The sequence below is a fragment of the Hylaeus volcanicus genome, chromosome 5 (genome assembly GCF_026283585.1).
Source record: "Hylaeus volcanicus isolate JK05 chromosome 5, UHH_iyHylVolc1.0_haploid, whole genome shotgun sequence".
Lineage (NCBI taxonomy): Eukaryota > Metazoa > Arthropoda > Insecta > Hymenoptera > Colletidae > Hylaeus > Hylaeus volcanicus.
In genome coordinates, this window is record NC_071980.1 from 28697954 (window position 1) to 28716124 (window position 18171).

The 18171-nt window shown below is 40.2% G+C and overlaps 3 protein-coding genes across 4 annotated transcripts in view; all 3 read right to left on the reverse strand.

Moving 5' to 3' along the window:
- LOC128877071 (uncharacterized) overlaps positions 1–7249 on the reverse strand; it is a 26913-nt gene extending 19664 nt beyond the window's left edge. Inside the window, exons 1-2 of one of the 2 annotated variants that reach the window (XM_054124041.1) lie at positions 7217–7249; positions 6467–6571 (exon numbers count right to left, since the gene is read on the reverse strand). In XM_054124041.1, the coding sequence (XP_053980016.1) occupies positions 6467–6571; positions 7217–7234 (123 nt within the window). In that variant the 5' untranslated portion in view covers positions 7235–7249. Of the gene's footprint in view, positions 1–1755; positions 1979–6466; positions 6572–7216 lie in introns of those variants that run through there. The other variant, XM_054124043.1, reaches the window with a different exon arrangement.
- A 3533-nt stretch (positions 7250–10782) lies between these two features.
- Positions 10783–13124, reverse strand: LOC128877076 (protein mothers against dpp). Its single transcript, XM_054124049.1, has 3 exons — positions 12850–13124; positions 11226–12538; positions 10783–11146 (listed from the first exon to the last, which is right to left on the reverse strand). The coding sequence occupies exons 2-3, from the start codon at positions 12470–12472 to the stop codon at positions 10987–10989; spliced, it is 1407 nt and encodes a 468-aa protein (XP_053980024.1). The 5' UTR covers positions 12473–12538; positions 12850–13124; the 3' UTR covers positions 10783–10986.
- A 150-nt stretch (positions 13125–13274) lies between these two features.
- LOC128877075 (integrator complex subunit 8) lies at positions 13275–17857 on the reverse strand. Its single transcript, XM_054124048.1, has 12 exons — positions 17681–17857; positions 17165–17582; positions 16846–17083; positions 16537–16773; positions 16233–16478; positions 15914–16163; positions 15417–15827; positions 15092–15346; positions 14766–15018; positions 14586–14704; positions 14166–14515; positions 13275–14098 (listed from the first exon to the last, which is right to left on the reverse strand). Exons 1-12 carry the CDS (start codon positions 17796–17798, stop codon positions 13979–13981), a joined length of 3015 nt encoding a protein of 1004 aa, XP_053980023.1. The 5' UTR covers positions 17799–17857; the 3' UTR covers positions 13275–13978.
- Positions 17858–18171: the final 314 nt, after the last annotated feature.

Below are 18171 nucleotides of genomic sequence, written 5' to 3' on the forward strand. Positions count from 1 at the left end.
CGGTTCGAACGTTCCGAAATATATATATATATATTTTTCTCGTTTTTATATATATATATATACATGTCGAATTGAGTAACCTCCTCCTTTTCGAAGTCGGTTAAAAAACGCCATTGCTTTCCGGTCCCTCTAATACATTGTCCATCGAGAGAAAAGCATCCCGAAGGTGATCGTCGCGTATCTTCCACATTTTGCTTATGGTCGCGAGCTCGGTAGGGATCAAGAACCACTGCATTAGACCCTTTGACTCCATCGCAATCCGCATACGTGACGCACTAGGTTTTTCCAAGACTGTACGTCGTACGTTTGCGATTCACCAGCCGTAAGCGTTCGAAATCGATCGATATCCGCCAAACGGTCGGCATCGATCTAGGAAAATGTCAGGGTCGAACGGGTCGCTGGAGAGATATCGACGAGACGAACGACGCCTGTTATAATATCGCAACAGCTCTTCGCAATTTTACCGACGCGAAAACGTGGCGCGAATCGAAATCGACGCGACTCGTCGCGATGACGGGCAAAGGCCAGACCCGAGCATAACTTGATTCCATTAAGCTTTAATTCGCGCCAATTCGAGCCGCCTACCCAGGTCGTTATCTCTCTTTCCACGCGAGACAGGGCAACTGTGTTAATTGGGAGCACATTCGTCTAGATTTTTCTCGCTCTAACGGAATCACGGCGAAACCTCGGATGGAAGGGGACACGGTATCGCACCGTCGGCATCGGTAACCATTTTTGCTCCTCAAACGAAACTACGTTCGTTGCACCGTGTCGTCCTTCCCGATCAGCGAAATCAGCGTTAAGATTGAAAAGTACTGGGAACGCTTTCTAAAACCAGAAACACTTTCTAAAAGGCAACATCGTTTCAGAGTTCACACGTAAATCGGTTATTCGTACGCGAAGCAGCGGCGATGTCATCGGTTCGTTTCTTCGCGTCAAATAAACCCCCTCGGTTAAAAAAAGATAAACCTAACACGCAGTTAGAAAATAAGGAAATAATCGAGGTTTTTCGTAATTCCGCAGGCGGCAAGAGTCGCGGACACCGTTTGGCAACGTCGAGCAGCAATTTACTCGATCCGCTGCGCGCGACCGCGCAAGCGGCAAGCACACGTGACGCGTGTTATGATCCCGCGGCTACGTAATTCCGGATTGTCGTTATTCGAATAGAATTAATTGCCGCACCTGTGCGCTGGACGACAACGGGATCTCGGGCCGGTCTAAGTCCACGGTGCGAGGCCGGTTCCCAATTGTAACGTTCGAACCGACGCGTAACAGCTCGCCGATAAGATTAACGTCGAAGGTCTGGCCGTGATACGCGCGCGTCGTAGAAACACGCTCTCAACGGTGACGTTGCATCGCGACTTGCAACGTTCGCGCGTACCTAGCTGCGAGTTTTACGAGATCGGAACGTTCGAACCGCGTCGCCAACTTCTTCGCGGCCACCTCTGATAACATTATTCGCACGTAAGACGATTGTAGAAAAACGAAAGACGATCGTACAGTCGACGAAAGGTGGATAATAATTAGGTTCGTACGTTTCGCAACGTTTTCGCGATATCGAGGAACAATTTACGCTACACGTGTACACCTTGCGAAACAGAGGCCTTCGGTTCGCGATCGGCTGATCACCGTTCCTCTTCGCGTCACTTTTCCCGCCTCATGATTCGACCCACCACTTTCCCTTGTCGCGTAAAAACGCGCACGGGTACAGTCGATCGCGCACCGATACCAAACAAAATTCGACAATCCGCTCACCGCAGCCCCGAGCCACGAGACGAGACGGATTCACCCCATCCGTTGACTCGGTCGATCCACCGCGTCGTGCGGCCGCGTTCCCGTCGATTCGGGAAATTTTCCAGCGCCGGGAAAATGCGGGAAAGGTTTTCCCAGCCGCGTAGAAAGGAACCCGAGAGAGCCGCGGATCGATAGCGAGCGGTACGATCGCGATGCGCCCGCCGCGTGTACGACAATGAAACGTTCCGGATTCGCTCGCCGATCCCCTGGCCTGGTACTACCTATTCCACCACCGAGCATCCGTGCACCCACACGCTGCCGACGAACACGCGTGTACAGTGTACACCTTCTCGTCCACGTACGAACTACGGACCTCCGCGAGCGGCCGAACGCACCAGACTGACACTTCGTGTAACGACGATTACTATTCTTTAGAAACACACGGTTTCTGCGTTCACCGGCCCGTGAATCCGTATGTACGCACGGACCGCGCGATGCGGACCGTGTACCCAACGACGCACACCGTCTCGCGTTAATCGTCTACCTTTTCGCGATTAATAATATTGGATTATACGGGATTGGTTAAGGGGGTATCCTGTATTTGAACGTCTAAAAAAAGTGGTTTTTCGTGAATTTTTTTAGGATGGAAAAAAATAATTAATTCCATCGAACTTTTTATCGCATTTTCATACATATCCGAGTAGTCTGTAGAAATTTTTTCGACAAGAAATATTGAAATTGAGTCGACTGCGACGCACGTTTGTAGAGCATCTCGCGATTAAAACCTCCTATTGGCGGGAAAGATGCAGGTCGTAATTCTGGGTCGACGCAAAAAACAAAAAACCAAAAGAGATTTTCATTTTCCATACATTTTTCTTCTATGCGAACTGAGAAAAACCCGCAAAAATTGTGAAACGTGAAATTACTGCAAGTTTTGACAAAAAAGAAGTACGAGTTCTTTGGGTGAAAAAGAAATCACTTTAACTCGATATAAAAAGTTGTTTAAAATTTTTTGTTGTATAAAGTTTCTTGCGTTTTCTTCTCTTACGTTTATTTAATAATAACCGAGTTCCCGAAAGACTAAATTCCCGGTCCAATAAAAGTTCGCCGTCGCGAATTATCGATACAGCCGGTAATTTGGACAAGATTCGAGTTCCGACGATCAAGGAAAACGTAAACGTAAACACTTAGTGGTGCAATACGAGGCCATCGTTCTCACTCACCTAAAATAAAACACCTGTAACCTGATTCCGACGCCACCTAGACGAAATAATGCGTAATTCCTTTGGTAACGACTCTTCAAAGTACCGTGGCCGTTATCTAATTGTTTTATCCGTGATGTAATCCCGCTGTCGATACGTATCGGTTTCGAACCAATAACGCGACTAACAAACAATCTGTTTAGTACAGCTTTTTTGTTAATTTTATTTGCGGATTCAAGAAATTTCCTAACAGTAACCTATTTTATAAATGAAACGTTCAGCGTTATCTCGATCGGACGGTACCGGTTAATGTTTCGACAGAGGGTACAATAAGTGTTTCGTTTCTTTCTGGTCGCTTCTGTACCATTTCTGTCTTTCGTACCATTTTATCAAAAGACAAACATGCTGTGGGTCACGGAGGGCCAATCATCGGATCGATCCTCGGTTGGCTTGCAACGTCACCGAACGATCTCTTTGTGCCGGACTCGATCGATTTCAGGATCGAAATCGTTCTATAGCTACGCGACCGGTCCTCGTCGACCTTTATACACATCCGTTCCTACTTTCCGCCACGTAAAAATTCCCGAAGACCTTGAAAGGCCTCTCCTTAACCTCGACGCGCCGACTGGCCAACTCGCTACGTTTTCATGCAACGGCGCACGTGTGTACGCGCGAGTACGTGCTACGTACGCGACGAGCACGTAGTCGAGGGATCGTCCGTCGTAGCAAAATCGTCGCAGTCGCGTTACCATTCGCGATTACGCGGACCGATTATTAATAGCGAGTCGACGCTAGGATAAATCGAGGAGGACAAATCGAGACCGCGAAACGACCAAAAAACGTTACCTGCTCTTGATTATTATCTATTTCTGGAGTGATAACGAATTACAGGAAACGCGAAATATTAAAATGCGAAACGGGAATAAAAAGAGCCTCGACGATCGTTATCGGTTCAGCCACCCCGATATCATCTACGAGCACTCTCTCCTAGACAGAAATATAATACGGTTGGCCGCAATTCGACGTGTTTTCGTGCCAACTATTATATATACATATCGTATATATATATAGGTCTGCTCGGACACCGTTGGATGCAGTTGTCCAACAAATCGCAGACACAGCATCGTAGAACCGCGTGAAGATGATCGAAACGCCCTCGATAAGAATTCTCGATAATTGAATTCGTTCCGGTAATCGAGAGTCTAAACGTAACTTCGACAAATTGCAGACACAGCATCGTAGGACCGCGTGAAGATGATCGAAACGCCCTCGATAAGAATTCTCGATAATTGAATTCGTTTCGGCGATCGAGAGTCTAAACGTAACGCCGCGACGTTCGAGAGTACGGACCGATTTCGATTCGAACGCGTTCGAAACGCGACTCCCTAATTCGCATTTCGCAGTCCGCGCGCGTTAGAAATGGTCTGTTTGCACATGTACCGGTTTCGTGCGAACGAGCACGTCTCCGAAGGACCGTTAAACACGGTGAAAATTTTACGAAGAAAGCACCGTCTCCGGATAATGGGTCAAGTCGGCGAACGCCGCTTTTACAACCAGTTCGCGTGTCTCTTCTCCTCTATGCCCGTCGCGTTCGACGATTCTGTTATTACGCGATAGTCGCGAGATCGACGCGGCCGATTACGTTCGCACGATATATGAAAAATTGACGATTGCAATCTTTTTTGCACCGATGAAAACGTAGCTTTATCAACCTTTCTCGCGTCTAGGTCTCGCTTCTCGCTTCTTCTTCTTCAATTATCAGAGAGCAAGCTTCTCTGATAATTGTTTCGATTTCCGCGAGTAGTTTGGTTCGATATATATAACAGGAACCGACAGCACGTCGACCATACGAGGCACGTATGTGCCTGTTCATGTTCATCGATCACAAAAACTCCGCGGCATAGCTGACACAAACGTACGTGCATCGGACGAACGTGACACGTATGCAGGTATTCCGCATCGTGCCGGAATCGACGTTCGACGGAATCGACCAGAAAGAAACGAAACACTTATCGTACCCTCTGTCGAAACATTAACCGGTACCGTCCGATCGAGATAACGCTGAACGTTTCATTTATAAAATAGGTTACTGTCAGGAAATTTCTCGAATCCGCAAATAAACGTTCGTATCTGATCGTCACAGTTTCTGCACTAGTGCGGATAAATAAGTGTTTTGCGGTTTTCAACGTTTCGTACCCAACCGACATCGACAGTGGAACTCTTACTCGGACCGTTTCGAGCGCCGCATGCTTGTGCGCGTATAGCTTCGAGTCTGAACCTCGGTTCTCGAATCTATCGATAAGCCCGTATCTGCACGCTCTTCCATTCGCTAAAATTAGAGACCATTTATCCCACGTGTATCGCGGTATATTTATAAATTCATTTCCGCTCGTTCTAACAATAAGCCCGAGCGCGGTGATCGTAGGTACATCAAGATCGAGCAGTGGACCGCGATCATGTCACAGAGTCGAATTTGATTACACTCGACTTTTCAACAACTTACTCGGCCGGATAACCGAGAGATAAGTCGATTGTATGGTACGAGAACGCAAAAGTATCTGTCTCGTCCCGTTGTAATCGCGATGTGCACTCGTTTCCGAATACGCCATCGTCCGAGTTGACTATGTACCGCAGTCCCGGGCTGATCGTGACGGTATCAAACTGCTTTTTCTACCGCGACAGACCACGATCACTGCACAGTAGTCGACTTCCGGATAGATTTCGGTCAGACAGGCCGAACGCACACGGGCGCAACCGATTTGAAATTAGTGTTGCAAACCGTTTGCGCTCTTTGTTCTACCTACCGAATTAGTAGTTAAAACAAACTAGTTTCAATTAGTTTCAGAGCGGTTTGAAACCGATCGGTTGCGTCCGTGTGCGATCGGCCTAAACAAGAGTATCGTCCCTATAACTCGATTCCTCGTCGAGTCGAAACTTTATCCTCCCTTCGCGAAACGTTGACAAACGAAAAAGTAAACAAAAGCGAGGCCGCGCTAGGCACCTGGCACTTACAATTCGATACGCGCGAATACGATTTGTTTCTTTACGTTCTGTCAAAATTCCTATCTTTTTCATCGATGAGTTCGATCGTCGAAAGTCGAGAATCCCAGAAACCGTGTTCCTCTTCCTCGAGAAATCAAAATCGCTCTACGATTCTGTACGCAGAAAATCGAAACAAAAACCGAAACCATCTATTACGGTGTATCGATTGAATCATCGGTCGTTGTTAATTTTCGCGCGATCGAACAAACAGAGTCGGAGTTAAGAGTTCGAAACAGGGAGGGAAGTACGTTTTCCGTGAACGATCGGAACCGACCGCGGTGTCGTAGGATTAGAAATGTGTAAAATATACATCGACAGGAATCAGCAACAGTTGTTGACAGAGAGTGTCGATAACGCGTTTCTCGCGCATAATAATTAACGATCGGTCGGAGACGAGTAAACGTTTCGTCGTAAGGGAACGTGTATCGCGCGTTACGGTCGCGCGAACCGATGAACTCGCGATTAGATTTATTTTGACCGAAACTCACCTTGGCCATCTCGTCGTGGGTGGGTCCTAAAGGTTCCTCCGATCCGAAACACTCTGATCCCGGGGGCGAACGATCCGGGTGCGATCCCTTGACATAAGTCGCGTTCTGGAAAACGGCGATAAATGGTGAGGTCGCATGCCCCAGTCGTTTTTTACCCCGCGCGACGCTCCTTTTCGATCGCGACCGTGTACAACATTCGTGGCGACACGTCGATCGCTTGCGGATGCCTCCACGCAGCGACGCTCCCGACGCCGGCGTCGCCGAGAACGACGTTATTGATCGGCGCCGCGCGGAGGCGTCGCTACCCGCGGAAAGGGAGAAGGGGGTGGAATTGCCAGTGACGGAGACAGCGCTCGAGCCTCGAGGTTGGATGACGACGTGGAGATGGAAACGACCAACCGGAGCGCCACCACCGAGAATCACTCCGCGAATATCCACCGACTCCTCGACCTCTCTCCCTTTACTCTTAGTATCGAGTCGTCCCCGTGCGAGCAACGCCGATCTCCCTTTCTATTCGGAATTTCATTCCGGAAGGGGAGGAATCGACTCGAACAAATTTCCATTCGCAGGACTCGAATTTTTTAATAATATACGTCTGAAAATCCATTTGATCTGTACCTCCATTTGGTCTTTTTTATCCGCGAATTTTGAAAACAACTCGTCGACCAGTCGAACAATTTTTCTCGCGATATATTTGACAAAGATAAACGCGTGATTCGTGGCACGATAAATACGTCGATGCGAACTTACCCAGTAGGACTCGTCCATGTTGATTGTAGCGCGTATCGCCGCACGATACCGGCATGACGGCATGGACAGGCAAACACAGAGAACAAAAAAAAAATCATCCGTTTATACTTCGAAACGCAGTTTACGGAACGACGAATCCCGGTAAATGTTTCTCGTAAACAGACCAATGATTTTCGAGTAGATGTCGACCTATGGTAACGCGCCATTCGAATCCGAGATATATCGATCGGCAGGATCCTTGACTTTCTTCGTTAACCGCTTACCGTTAAAACGTGGAAACGTTAAATTATAAGAAAACGTCAGGAATAATTGAGGATATCGTGGATATTTCATGCGTGTACGTACGTTGATCAACTTTCGAGTCAGTGAAACTACAGTGTTGTTGTTTTTTTTTCTTTTTTTTTCATTGGACATAGATACACAGATAGGAAATATTCTTTATTTATACTCGGTAGCTGCACAACACAGTGATTACCAGAAATGCAGATACAGTAGCAGAGAATGAAGGTTTCTAACGTCATCGAGCAAAGGGTCGATCGTTTCGTTTCGAGAGACAGGCGGAGAAAACGAGAGTACACCATACGATATATTCTAATCTATTCAAAATACCCTTCTTAACGATTTTCGTTATCTTGTAACGATAGTAAAGCTGTACGATATCGCGATTTTGATTCCTTCGAGAAACTGTTACTAATCTGTTCTACCACTGATCGTAATCAACGGTATCAGCAGTTTTACATACATGTTCGAACGATAAGCATCGCCACGGATAAGAAGAGGAATGCGTTTCTCGACGCGTTTCGTCGTATTATCTCGAGTCCTTCGTTGACGATCTTTATAATTTTACAACTAAAATTATGTCATACGATATCGTACTTCTGGATCGCGACGGGCAGCTACGCCTCTTATCGTCGTCGTCTCGAATAATATGCACAGTGAGCGATACTTTTATGGGGGGGGGGGGGCCCCAAAAAAAACGCAAAGGAAACAGCGAAGAAAAAGGCCCGCGATTATCGAGTCTGAACGATATATTACGTGGAATGAATTCTGAAGATGTACTTGTTTTTTTACAGCTAAAAAAATTTATTTACACTGACTGACATCTAAAATGATCCCGAATCTCTCTCCAAATCACCGTTTCTAAATAGTCGATTCATATACATTCATATATATATACATATACGTCGTTCTCTGCGAAATCATTATATTTTTAGATATATTTCTACATTTAAAATTCAGAACTATACGTAGAAGACAGATTTTACACGTAATGTTGCAACACATCGAAAACGTTTTAACGCTATTTGGCAAACAATATATCCATTTGCGTCGTTACATACTATATTATAAGGCGTGTATACAGTATAAAAAGCATCCAAGGCACATATATATATATAAGTAATATATATCGTATAAGTCAACGTTATAGTTATTTAATGTTCTTTACGCTTAAATAATGTTAACTAGGCTTTCTCTCATATAATAGTCTAAAAAAATATTAATTAAGAAGCAATATCCGGTGAATTGGAAACGAGATTCGCGATACACGGTGTTTTCGTTAACAAAGAAATCAAGAAAGATACCAACCAAGAGTAAAATCTCCAAGTATAGGTATTACATAGGTATGTAACTACTCATACATACATCTTGCGATAAAGCATTTGTGCTCGTTACGAGTGCGACAAGCTCGGCATACCTAAAACATTAATTCACATCTACCTCGATCGATGTACACGTTTAAAGACTTTATAAATATCAATTACAATCTACAGAGTTCTTGGTGAAAAATATTTTTCTCTTTTTAGCTGAATAGATTTCACAGATGATCACGAATAAATGGTAAGTGGAACGATAAATATTCTTCTGAATGAATATTTTTATTCATCGTGTATAAGGTCATCGTATGTTTCTCATAATGGGTTATTGTCATATTTCCTTGTACGGCTTGCATCGGTGGATCTGAAGTCTCGTTACATTCATTAATCCGATGGAGCAAAAACATTTATCATCGTTGATCACCCACACGCAATTTGCAAAATTTGGTAGCAAAGAATCACAGCTAGGTACATCGACAAATAAGTAACAGCAAGCGGCAGTGACTTTTGTTCCACAATTTTTCAAGCACTCTTAGATAGCGTTATATAATCTGTATACCTTCTTCGGACTTATAATTGAAATATACATAAGATATATATAAAAGTAATTCGATGAATAGTTATAAATTTATCAGCAAGCCAGAAGATCATTTGAATATACATTGTGCCACAGGTATTCCCCTTTGATAGAATAACTCAAATTTGTGCTTAATCGGTAATTCCTGTGTATTTTTATGCAAAATTAAACAGGAAGTCGGTGTTTGCGAGTAACTATATATATATGGCGAAACTAATGTTCCGTCATAAGTACATAAGAAAATACAGTTAAGACCATTATTTATAACAAATCATCCATGCGTAATAATTTTCAAGTAATATGAAATATTTTCGATATAGTTGAATACGAGCTAAATATTCATATGACCTTTCTAGCTCGTTACCGAATGTATGTGACACGCAATTCTCGCGTACAATATTCTATGTGAAACTTTCAACGTGGTTCGACAGCTTAAATAAAAGGAGCCACATACATACGATTTTGGCACTTTTCAGAATTCTACTCGTAAAATTTTCATCGTTTTGTACCAAGTATAACACCAATTATTTCAATTGCACGCGACGCCATATAATTAGTATATTCTTTATATGTACAGAATCTTCTGTTAATCTTTGAAATTTGCAAACACTTCTGAAAAGTGCAAAGCTAATATTTAATTCTTATATTACACTCATATCTGACGAATAGCAAGTAGACGACTCTATGTTAGTTGTCACATTAGTTTCTTATAAGGCTACATCCAAAGGCTTACATTACACGAATGTTAGGGAACGTTGCACAAAAAATATTCTTTATACGCATTGTCAAAGTTAATATTCCAATACGTCATCGGATGCAGTTAACTTTCAAACGTCAACGTGAGATCAGCATCTGATGTCTATATTGAAATATTAATTGCATTTCTATTAGTCAAATCGAACATAATTATCCTTAGATTATACTCTTTATAGTAATAAATTTGAATAGTCTAAGGCTTGTTTAGGCATAAATCAGATGCTTTAAAAGCACGCGTATCGTGTTTAAAATTGTGAACATTATAATATTATGTCGTTAAAATCTGAATCATTTGTCTCTATCGACTGGTAATCAATTTTTTCTTCTATATCGGTTGATTTGTCCAAATACAATCGTAGAAATCTCGAAACAATTTAACAAAGCATTCGCGATATAGCATTGGCAAATATTTCCACAATAATTTTCCATACAAAATAAAGTATTAGGAGTAGTCGAATAGATTTGAAAAATATGATTCTTCACATATTTTTAACTATAATCCTCTCCCTGTATAACAGCCAAAAGTTGCACAACTTTTACGTGTACATTGCGATCTCTCGAATCTCTATACCAAGGATCACATTCAATACTTATTGACTTTTGCAATCCTTTATTTTCACAAGAATTATATTATCAACTTTCTCTGTTACTTACCGTAAGGTAAGTCTCGCATCGCGACAGCATTCCTTCCCTTACCACTCTTATTACTTTTCCTTAAATTTCTCATAATGTCTACATTAATATCGCACTATATAATATTAAAAACTGCTCTTGAATCATCAGGTTTTTTTCTACATTTCACTATTTTTTTTTTCTCCTTGCAATTAAACACGAAACACAAATTATGACACAGAACTTATAGCATTATGAGGAGAACCCATTTGCGTCAACACTTTATCCAACCACTGTAAGGGTCCGTGTAAGTGTGCCTCGATCCAGCACGGAGTCGACGTAACGTCTTGACGATGATACTCCGCACCCCATCCTTTAACAAAGGACATTCTGCAACAAATATAATATGTTTATATATGGTTTATTTGCAACCCTAACTATTAATTTTACAAGTCGATATAAATTTTACCTTATAGTACACATTTTCGTTAATTCATAGACAGCTTCAAAACCGTGATTCACGCTTTGCGACAGTAGTTGGGCAAATTCTTGGTTATTAAATATCTTCAATGAACATCCCGGTGGAATCTTACAAACTGTACTAGGATGAAACCCATGATGATGATTACAATTTCTAGATTGCACAAATATAGCAGAATCGGAGAGGCATTCCGCGTACACTTCGCCGCCTACATAATACAGATGTACTCCTTTGCCTATATGCCTTCTTGTGTTTTCAATAGTAGAATTTCGATTAACATTAGACAACTGTCCAAGACAAAAACGGTCAGAGTTGTTGCTTGGATTTGTGAAACCATCTACGATAACAGAGTGAGAATGGCAATGAAAAACTTCACCCACTCTACAATTTAATTCGTAATACGCGATAGAAGCCCAATAAGGCGGTTCTTGGTAACACACTGGAGCTACTTCGGATGTTCCGCTTGTATCCATTGCTACTGGATCAGGTGGTGGCGACTGTCCAGGTTGCGAACCATCTTCGGGTGGAGAATACGCCGGAGGTGGAGTTTCCGGCAATCCATTAGTACCATAAGGACTTTGCGGATTTGGCGATGTTGTACTTCCTGGACTTGGAACAGATCCAACAGAAGACATAGGCGAAGTTGGATTTACACCACCAGTGGATCCAGCATTGAATCCACTGGAAGAATAAGATACGTTATGCGGCATTGTTGGTTCCGCTATTTGTTGAAATGGTAACAACGAATGTCCTGGAGCATATTCTGAATGCCTAGGAACCAAAACTGGTGGTAGTACTGGACTCTCCACTCTTTTATAATGGTACGGATTAATGCAAACTTCTTTTTGTTTTGCAGAGAAAGGGTACTGACACAACTCCAATGGTTTCAATTCGTGGTGTGACTGCAAATCTGGCCATCTCCATACTCGACAATAAATTACATGTGGTAAACCCTTACGATGTGAAACTTGCAGTCTACCATCTAAACTTCTTGGAATCGTTACACATTTGCTAGGTGTGCCTGGACAACTTAAAGCATGTTCTAATTCTTCTATTGCACCTTTTCGTTTTTTTAACTTTTTTACTAACGAATCCACTGCCTTTTCCGCCCATTTTTCCTCTTCGTCGCCCTGTTTCCAACCGAGCAACTTTTTTACAGCGGGACTAGTAAACGAAAATAAACTGTTCAACGAAGACATAGGTCCAGAGCTTGACGATCCTTCTTCATCATCCATGTTAAAAATACTGTAATATATAAGCTATCTTATGCTGTTCTTATGGTACCTTTGTTCCTAAACAACCTGTAATTCAATAGAGTCCATCAAGTTTCCTGGTTTTAAAATTTTTAGAATTTCCTAATGTAATTGCGTTACAAATAACTCTTGTATCTTTCTTACTATCTACGTTCGATACGGAATACGAATGTATTGGTAATGCTGCTAGAGTAAAGAAACAAATATTGCGTTACATGTGAGGTTAGACGTTTCTAAAACGCTCCTCGCAGAGTTTATAGGATACGAAATTGTAGCAGTAACATATCGGAAAAATGTGTTTCGAGAGGATACACGAGAGAAATTATAATTAACTAGAAATGAATTGCATATATACTTACGTAGAATTGCCTAGCGATCCAGCATTGTTTTTACTACAATCTCCCACTCCTGTTACCACATTCTTGACGCCAACCTCTCGCCATCGCAATCAAATAAAAATATCCGTAAATTTATCGATTCCACACCTTGACTTTATCGTATTCCTAATGACAACAGTTCTACGAACACGATAAACATCTAAGCAAATTTTCTTCTAATACAGTATAGCCACTAGCAGCGTTCATAATCTTTCTATCTCTCTCTTCCACCTTATCTTCTCTCCGTCTTTCAATCTCGTTTCCGTGGCGGTCAGGGTATTTGCAATGAGCAATAGTTAACAGAGAACATTCAGAATTTCAGACAGCATTCGCAAACTTTCTCGCGTACTCACCGAAATCGAGCATCGAAAATTTATTTTTACCCAGCGAACTGTTTCATGGCGATATTTATTTTTTTTTTCCTTCGTTTTTAATATGCAGTCTCAACAACAAATATTTATCCGTAGAAAGAACAAAACGTCGTATAACAGTGTTATGGCGTTCGAGAACATCATGGCGCCGTGTTTACGAAGACCGAACACGGCGAGAAACTGTACACTTTAACTATATTTGATGTACGTTGCCAACAATTACTCCAACTTCACTGTCGTTTTATATTTGCGTCGATAATCGAACTTTTCTCGTCCGTTGTATTTCTAATACGCAAACATTGTTTATCTATATACGTTCACGTATAACAGTAATATGCACTCATCGTGCTACGCAACGACAATGTATTCAACGATAAGGGCTGATCGTAGATCGTAGATGACTCACTTGGAAAAAATGTTACATTAGAAACTGTTACGAAACTTTAGCAATAATAAAAAAAAAAACGTTGTTTTACATTATTTTTTTACATTTTTATTGTTACGTGTCGTTAATTTGTTCAAATTATCGTAAGTGATAAAATTGTTTCGTTAATTTCACGTTTCGTAAGATCGATCAAAGAATAAAAAACAAAAAGCCGTGATTGGTACAAGCTGAACGCAGAAATGGAGGGAGATTTGATTGTTTCAATTGTCGGTTACAACTATATATATAAAACACGATGTATTTACATGGTAAAAAGTTACACAGTGGTACATAATCTGATACACATGGATTTTTATTAATAAACGTACTGCTTCGCCAGGGCTCTCAAAAATTTTGCTTTTCGAATATTTGCTGCCTCTCGCTGTATCTCCTCGTTATTATTGGAATTTAATTCCAATAAGCCGATTACTTTAATCTAAAATGATAATTTTATATAAATTGGTTACTTTATTCGAACGAAAAAAGACTGTACAATTACTAACCGCCAGCTGTTTCCTATGATGTTCTCCGCGTTTTGTGTGCAAATGTATAAGATATTCGAGTATCGTCGTATCCCAAATACAATGATAATATGCATCCATAGCATCAGCTGAAGCACAACTTTTTTGGTCACTCGCTGCCATTTTAAATGCTAAAGAATAATCTACCTCCTCCAAAAATTGGCATAAAACAGCAGCTTGAGTGTAACACTGTAAATGAGCGCAACACTTAATCATACGTCTATAAACAAGATCGTCGATCTGCAAACGCGGTACTGGTTGACTAAACAGATCGCTAGCCACCATAATAGCTTCCAAGTACGATTTCATAGCGCTCTCGTAATATCCTAAAACTAAAAGTAGATTGTATTAATACATTTTTCTAGTAAGTAAAGGTTAACATTCTACTAGTTTAAAACATACCGAAATTAAGATCTCCTAACAATCTCAACCAACAAACATTACTCGGATAATATTTCAGAGCTTGTGTTAATAGTTGAAATAATAATTCTCCGATACTTCTGATGTTATAAGAATTAGCACTGCAAACCATTTACATATGATTATAAGATAACATAAATTCTGTAGCATGTGAAAACTTACTTTGGTACACCAGCTGGCCAAAGGGAAAGATATTGTGTATGTAATTCAAGGCTCGATTCATCGCGTAAAACGTTGCGTAAACGTGCTAACAATGATATAACGACAGTAAGAACCATAGGTTCGCGTAATCTACTTAGAGTACTTCCTATGCTAGCAATTACATCTCTCGAAGCACTACCACTACTAGTTCCGCTACTACCACTGCTGCTACGTTTCTGAGGTTGATCTCTGCTTGGGCCAAACGCAACTAAAACTAAAAATGAAACTATTTAACATTTCACGGGAGTTTATAACGTACATTACTATATAATACTTTTAAAACTAACCCATGTCCCATGCCTCTCTTGGAAATTTTCGTCCTCCTTTGTACTTGACGATATCTTGACAAACGCTACTAATAGCTGCCGCAAATTCGGTGTAACTCCAGCGTTTCTCTAGACTTGTAAGATAGTCCCATTCAGCCATATTTAAAAGAAAGACAGTGCAATATTCGATAATTTCTTGTCGTGGAATAATTTGATCTGCTGCTTGTAATGTTCCAAGACATTGTTTACATCTTGCGACCAAGCTTTGTGTATCGCCTATAATAGTTTTTTATTTTTTATGTATTTCAATCATTATAATACATTATTAAGTTATTAAGATACTCACATATATTTGTTGCTGGCCAAGCATGGAGGCACCTCCATATTTCAACGAGGAGACATTCCCAGTTCACTAATTTACATAACTTAAATATTAACGTGTTACCGCTTTGCGAATGTTGCTGTGCCTCTTTTTCTAACACAGTTAAAATTTCAATTGCTCCTTCAAAATCTTTCGACATTACCAATTCTCTACTTTTCGCTAACAATACATACGAATAATCTTGAAGAAAGCCCCTAGAAAGGGACATTACGACACTCTGTAATGGAATGGGTAATTCCCAACAACTATTCACGTGCCATAAAGGTTTCATTCGATGTTTTCCATCCAACTGTATCAATATTTCGTGAATCTCGCCAGTGTTGTATGATTGTATTAATTTTTGCTCTAATTTGAACATTTCTATTCTTGTACTTTCTAAAATTTTTAAATTTATCATTATAACGTAGTCGGAATATTAATTGATACTTCAAGCTACATAATTCATTCTTGTATGTACTAACGGGTATATGTCACTAATTGTACACCCCAGTCATTCTTTAACAATAAATCGGGTAATTCGAGTTCTTCGGCAGCTACTGATTTTCTAATTTCATCCAATTCCCTTTCATTGAATAATGCTATACACGAAGGGTCGCCAAGTATTTTAGAAGCAATTCCATCGACATTGCTTGTATGTACGAGATAGAGAAGATAATGAGAAATACGTTGTTTATCTATACCAGATGTCTTTTCTAAAACATTTCCAAGAGCCTAAAATGAACCTTATATAATACGAATAATTAAAGAATAAATAGAAATATTTAAAAAAAAAATTGTTACCCAGAAAAATACATCAATTCCTTTGGCACCAGCTTCTCGTATTTCTGTCACATAATCACCAAGAATAATACTACCATCCAAAATTTTTCTAACCAAATTCAAACACTGAATTTGAAGTAAAAGGTCACGAGCTACTACAAGCTTTCTGTTAACAGATCCTCCTTGTATATCAAGTTCTAAATTATCCCTGAAAACTTGTGGAATTTCTCTTGAAATATTGTCTGCTTGTAGAATTTGTAGTATATTCTGCAAAATACACTGGATACGGTAACACAGTTTTTAACAATCACTCAAAGATACATACAGTGTACTGATCTTTAATGGATGCTTGCAATTGTTGAGTAAGACTTGAAGTAATTCCATCTACAGGTACTTCGCATGCTAAGCAGCAACCATCTAAAAATTCCTTTTGAACTTTACAATACAACCTATCCTCAGAGTTATCAAAGTTATAAAATAATTCTTTTGCTTGTATGATATGACGCTTTGCTTCCTGATACTCTTCTTTCAATAAATGATACCTTGTTAGATCGTAATGTATCTAGAAAAAAAAGAAAGAAATGTTTAAAAAGTCGGTAATGACAAAAAATATGTTATGTTATTAAAATAATACCTGACACTTAAATTCTTCTAATTTTATGGGATACATCTTTTCCCAATTTTGTTTTATTTCTGTGCTATCTTCGGTTAGCATTTGAAAAGTATCAACAGACAACATTTTTGGATTTAAATCTTTATTTTCTAAGACACTGTTTAAAACATTTATGCTATTAGATGCTTGAGCTTCTAATTTCCTAATTATATCGTCTATTACACCAAGTGGTACATATGTTGATTCCTGAATACCTGGACTGATGTATAGAATAACAGAATAGTACAAAGAAAAATAATTCACAAAGATTTCCATTAACTGTAAATGTTTAAAATCTTACATATGAAGAAACTGTTGCTTTGTTTGTTTATTATTCAAGGCTCTGTAAGTAATTGCTCTTATGTGCCATCTATGACACAGAACCATTGTAAACAAAACTTGATCAGAAATTGTATTTATTAAAAATTCAGGTACACCAGGTATTTCAACAGTCAGATTCGATGTTATATAAAGAAGGTCTTGTAACAATGTCATTTGTATTGGCAATGGTAGTTTTCTTTCTAGTATGTCCAGATCCCATTTCAAATGTGCTGCTACTCTTAAAGAGAGAATCTTTAAAGCCAAATTTCTGTGACTCCATTTATTTGCAGTGGCAGGCTTTACTTCGTTCGTCTCTGTATCAACAATTTTTACTTCGCTTTCTTTCTGTTCTGAATTTATTGTCATAAATTTTATTATCAAGTCTGTAGCCGAAGGATCTATGATAAAAGTAAAAATGTAATTAAAACAGTAATTCGATTAATTATCTTTCACTGTTTACGTTGAATGTGACATTTAAGGTTAGGTTATTATTTACCAGGAAAGGGTTTAGATAAATGTTGCTCCAACAATGATGGATTTAAAAGAAATTCAAACCAGAGAATTGTATCAGGTGAAATCGGCACTGTGCCTGGTCTTAATAAATCTACATCCATTACGACATTAATTTGACGTGCATAACATAAGCAGAAAAGACACGATGGTTTTATTTTGATTACCAGTGGCGCCATCGGTGGGAAAACGCCCAAGTTTGTAGTGAAAATAATTCCCACCGTATCTATAAGATAGCGCCATTGACTATCATTGTCGTAGCCATCTAGTGTTGAAGAGAAGAACTAATTTTCGAAGTTTGGTCAGCGCCTCTATCGGGAAAACGCTCAAGTTTGTCCGCGAATAGTTCCTATTTGTACCAATAGATGGCGTTATTTTTATTTTAATTGCAGTCGCCATCTAGCGTCAAGAATACAAACTAACTTTACTACAAACTTGGGCATTTTCCCATCGATGGCGTCACTGTTACTAACGAAA

Coding starts and splice junctions, on each gene's coding strand:
- LOC128877076 (XM_054124049.1), bottom strand. CDS start 12,472: ATGGATGATGAAGAAGGATCGTCAAGCTCTGGACCTATGTCTTCGTTG. Junction 11,147..11,225: donor ACGAAAATGTGTACTATAAG/GTAAAATTTATA, acceptor TATTTGTTGCAG/AATGTCCTTTGTTAAAGGAT.
- LOC128877075 (XM_054124048.1), bottom strand. CDS start 17,798: ATGGATGTAGATTTATTAAGACCAGGCACAGTGCCGATTTCACCTGAT. Junction 17,084..17,164: donor AAGCAACAGTTTCTTCATAT/GTAAGATTTTAA, acceptor TCTATACATCAG/TCCAGGTATTCAGGAATCAA. Junction 16,164..16,232: donor GAATTGATGTATTTTTCTGG/GTAACAATTTTT, acceptor GGTTCATTTTAG/GCTCTTGGAAATGTTTTAGA.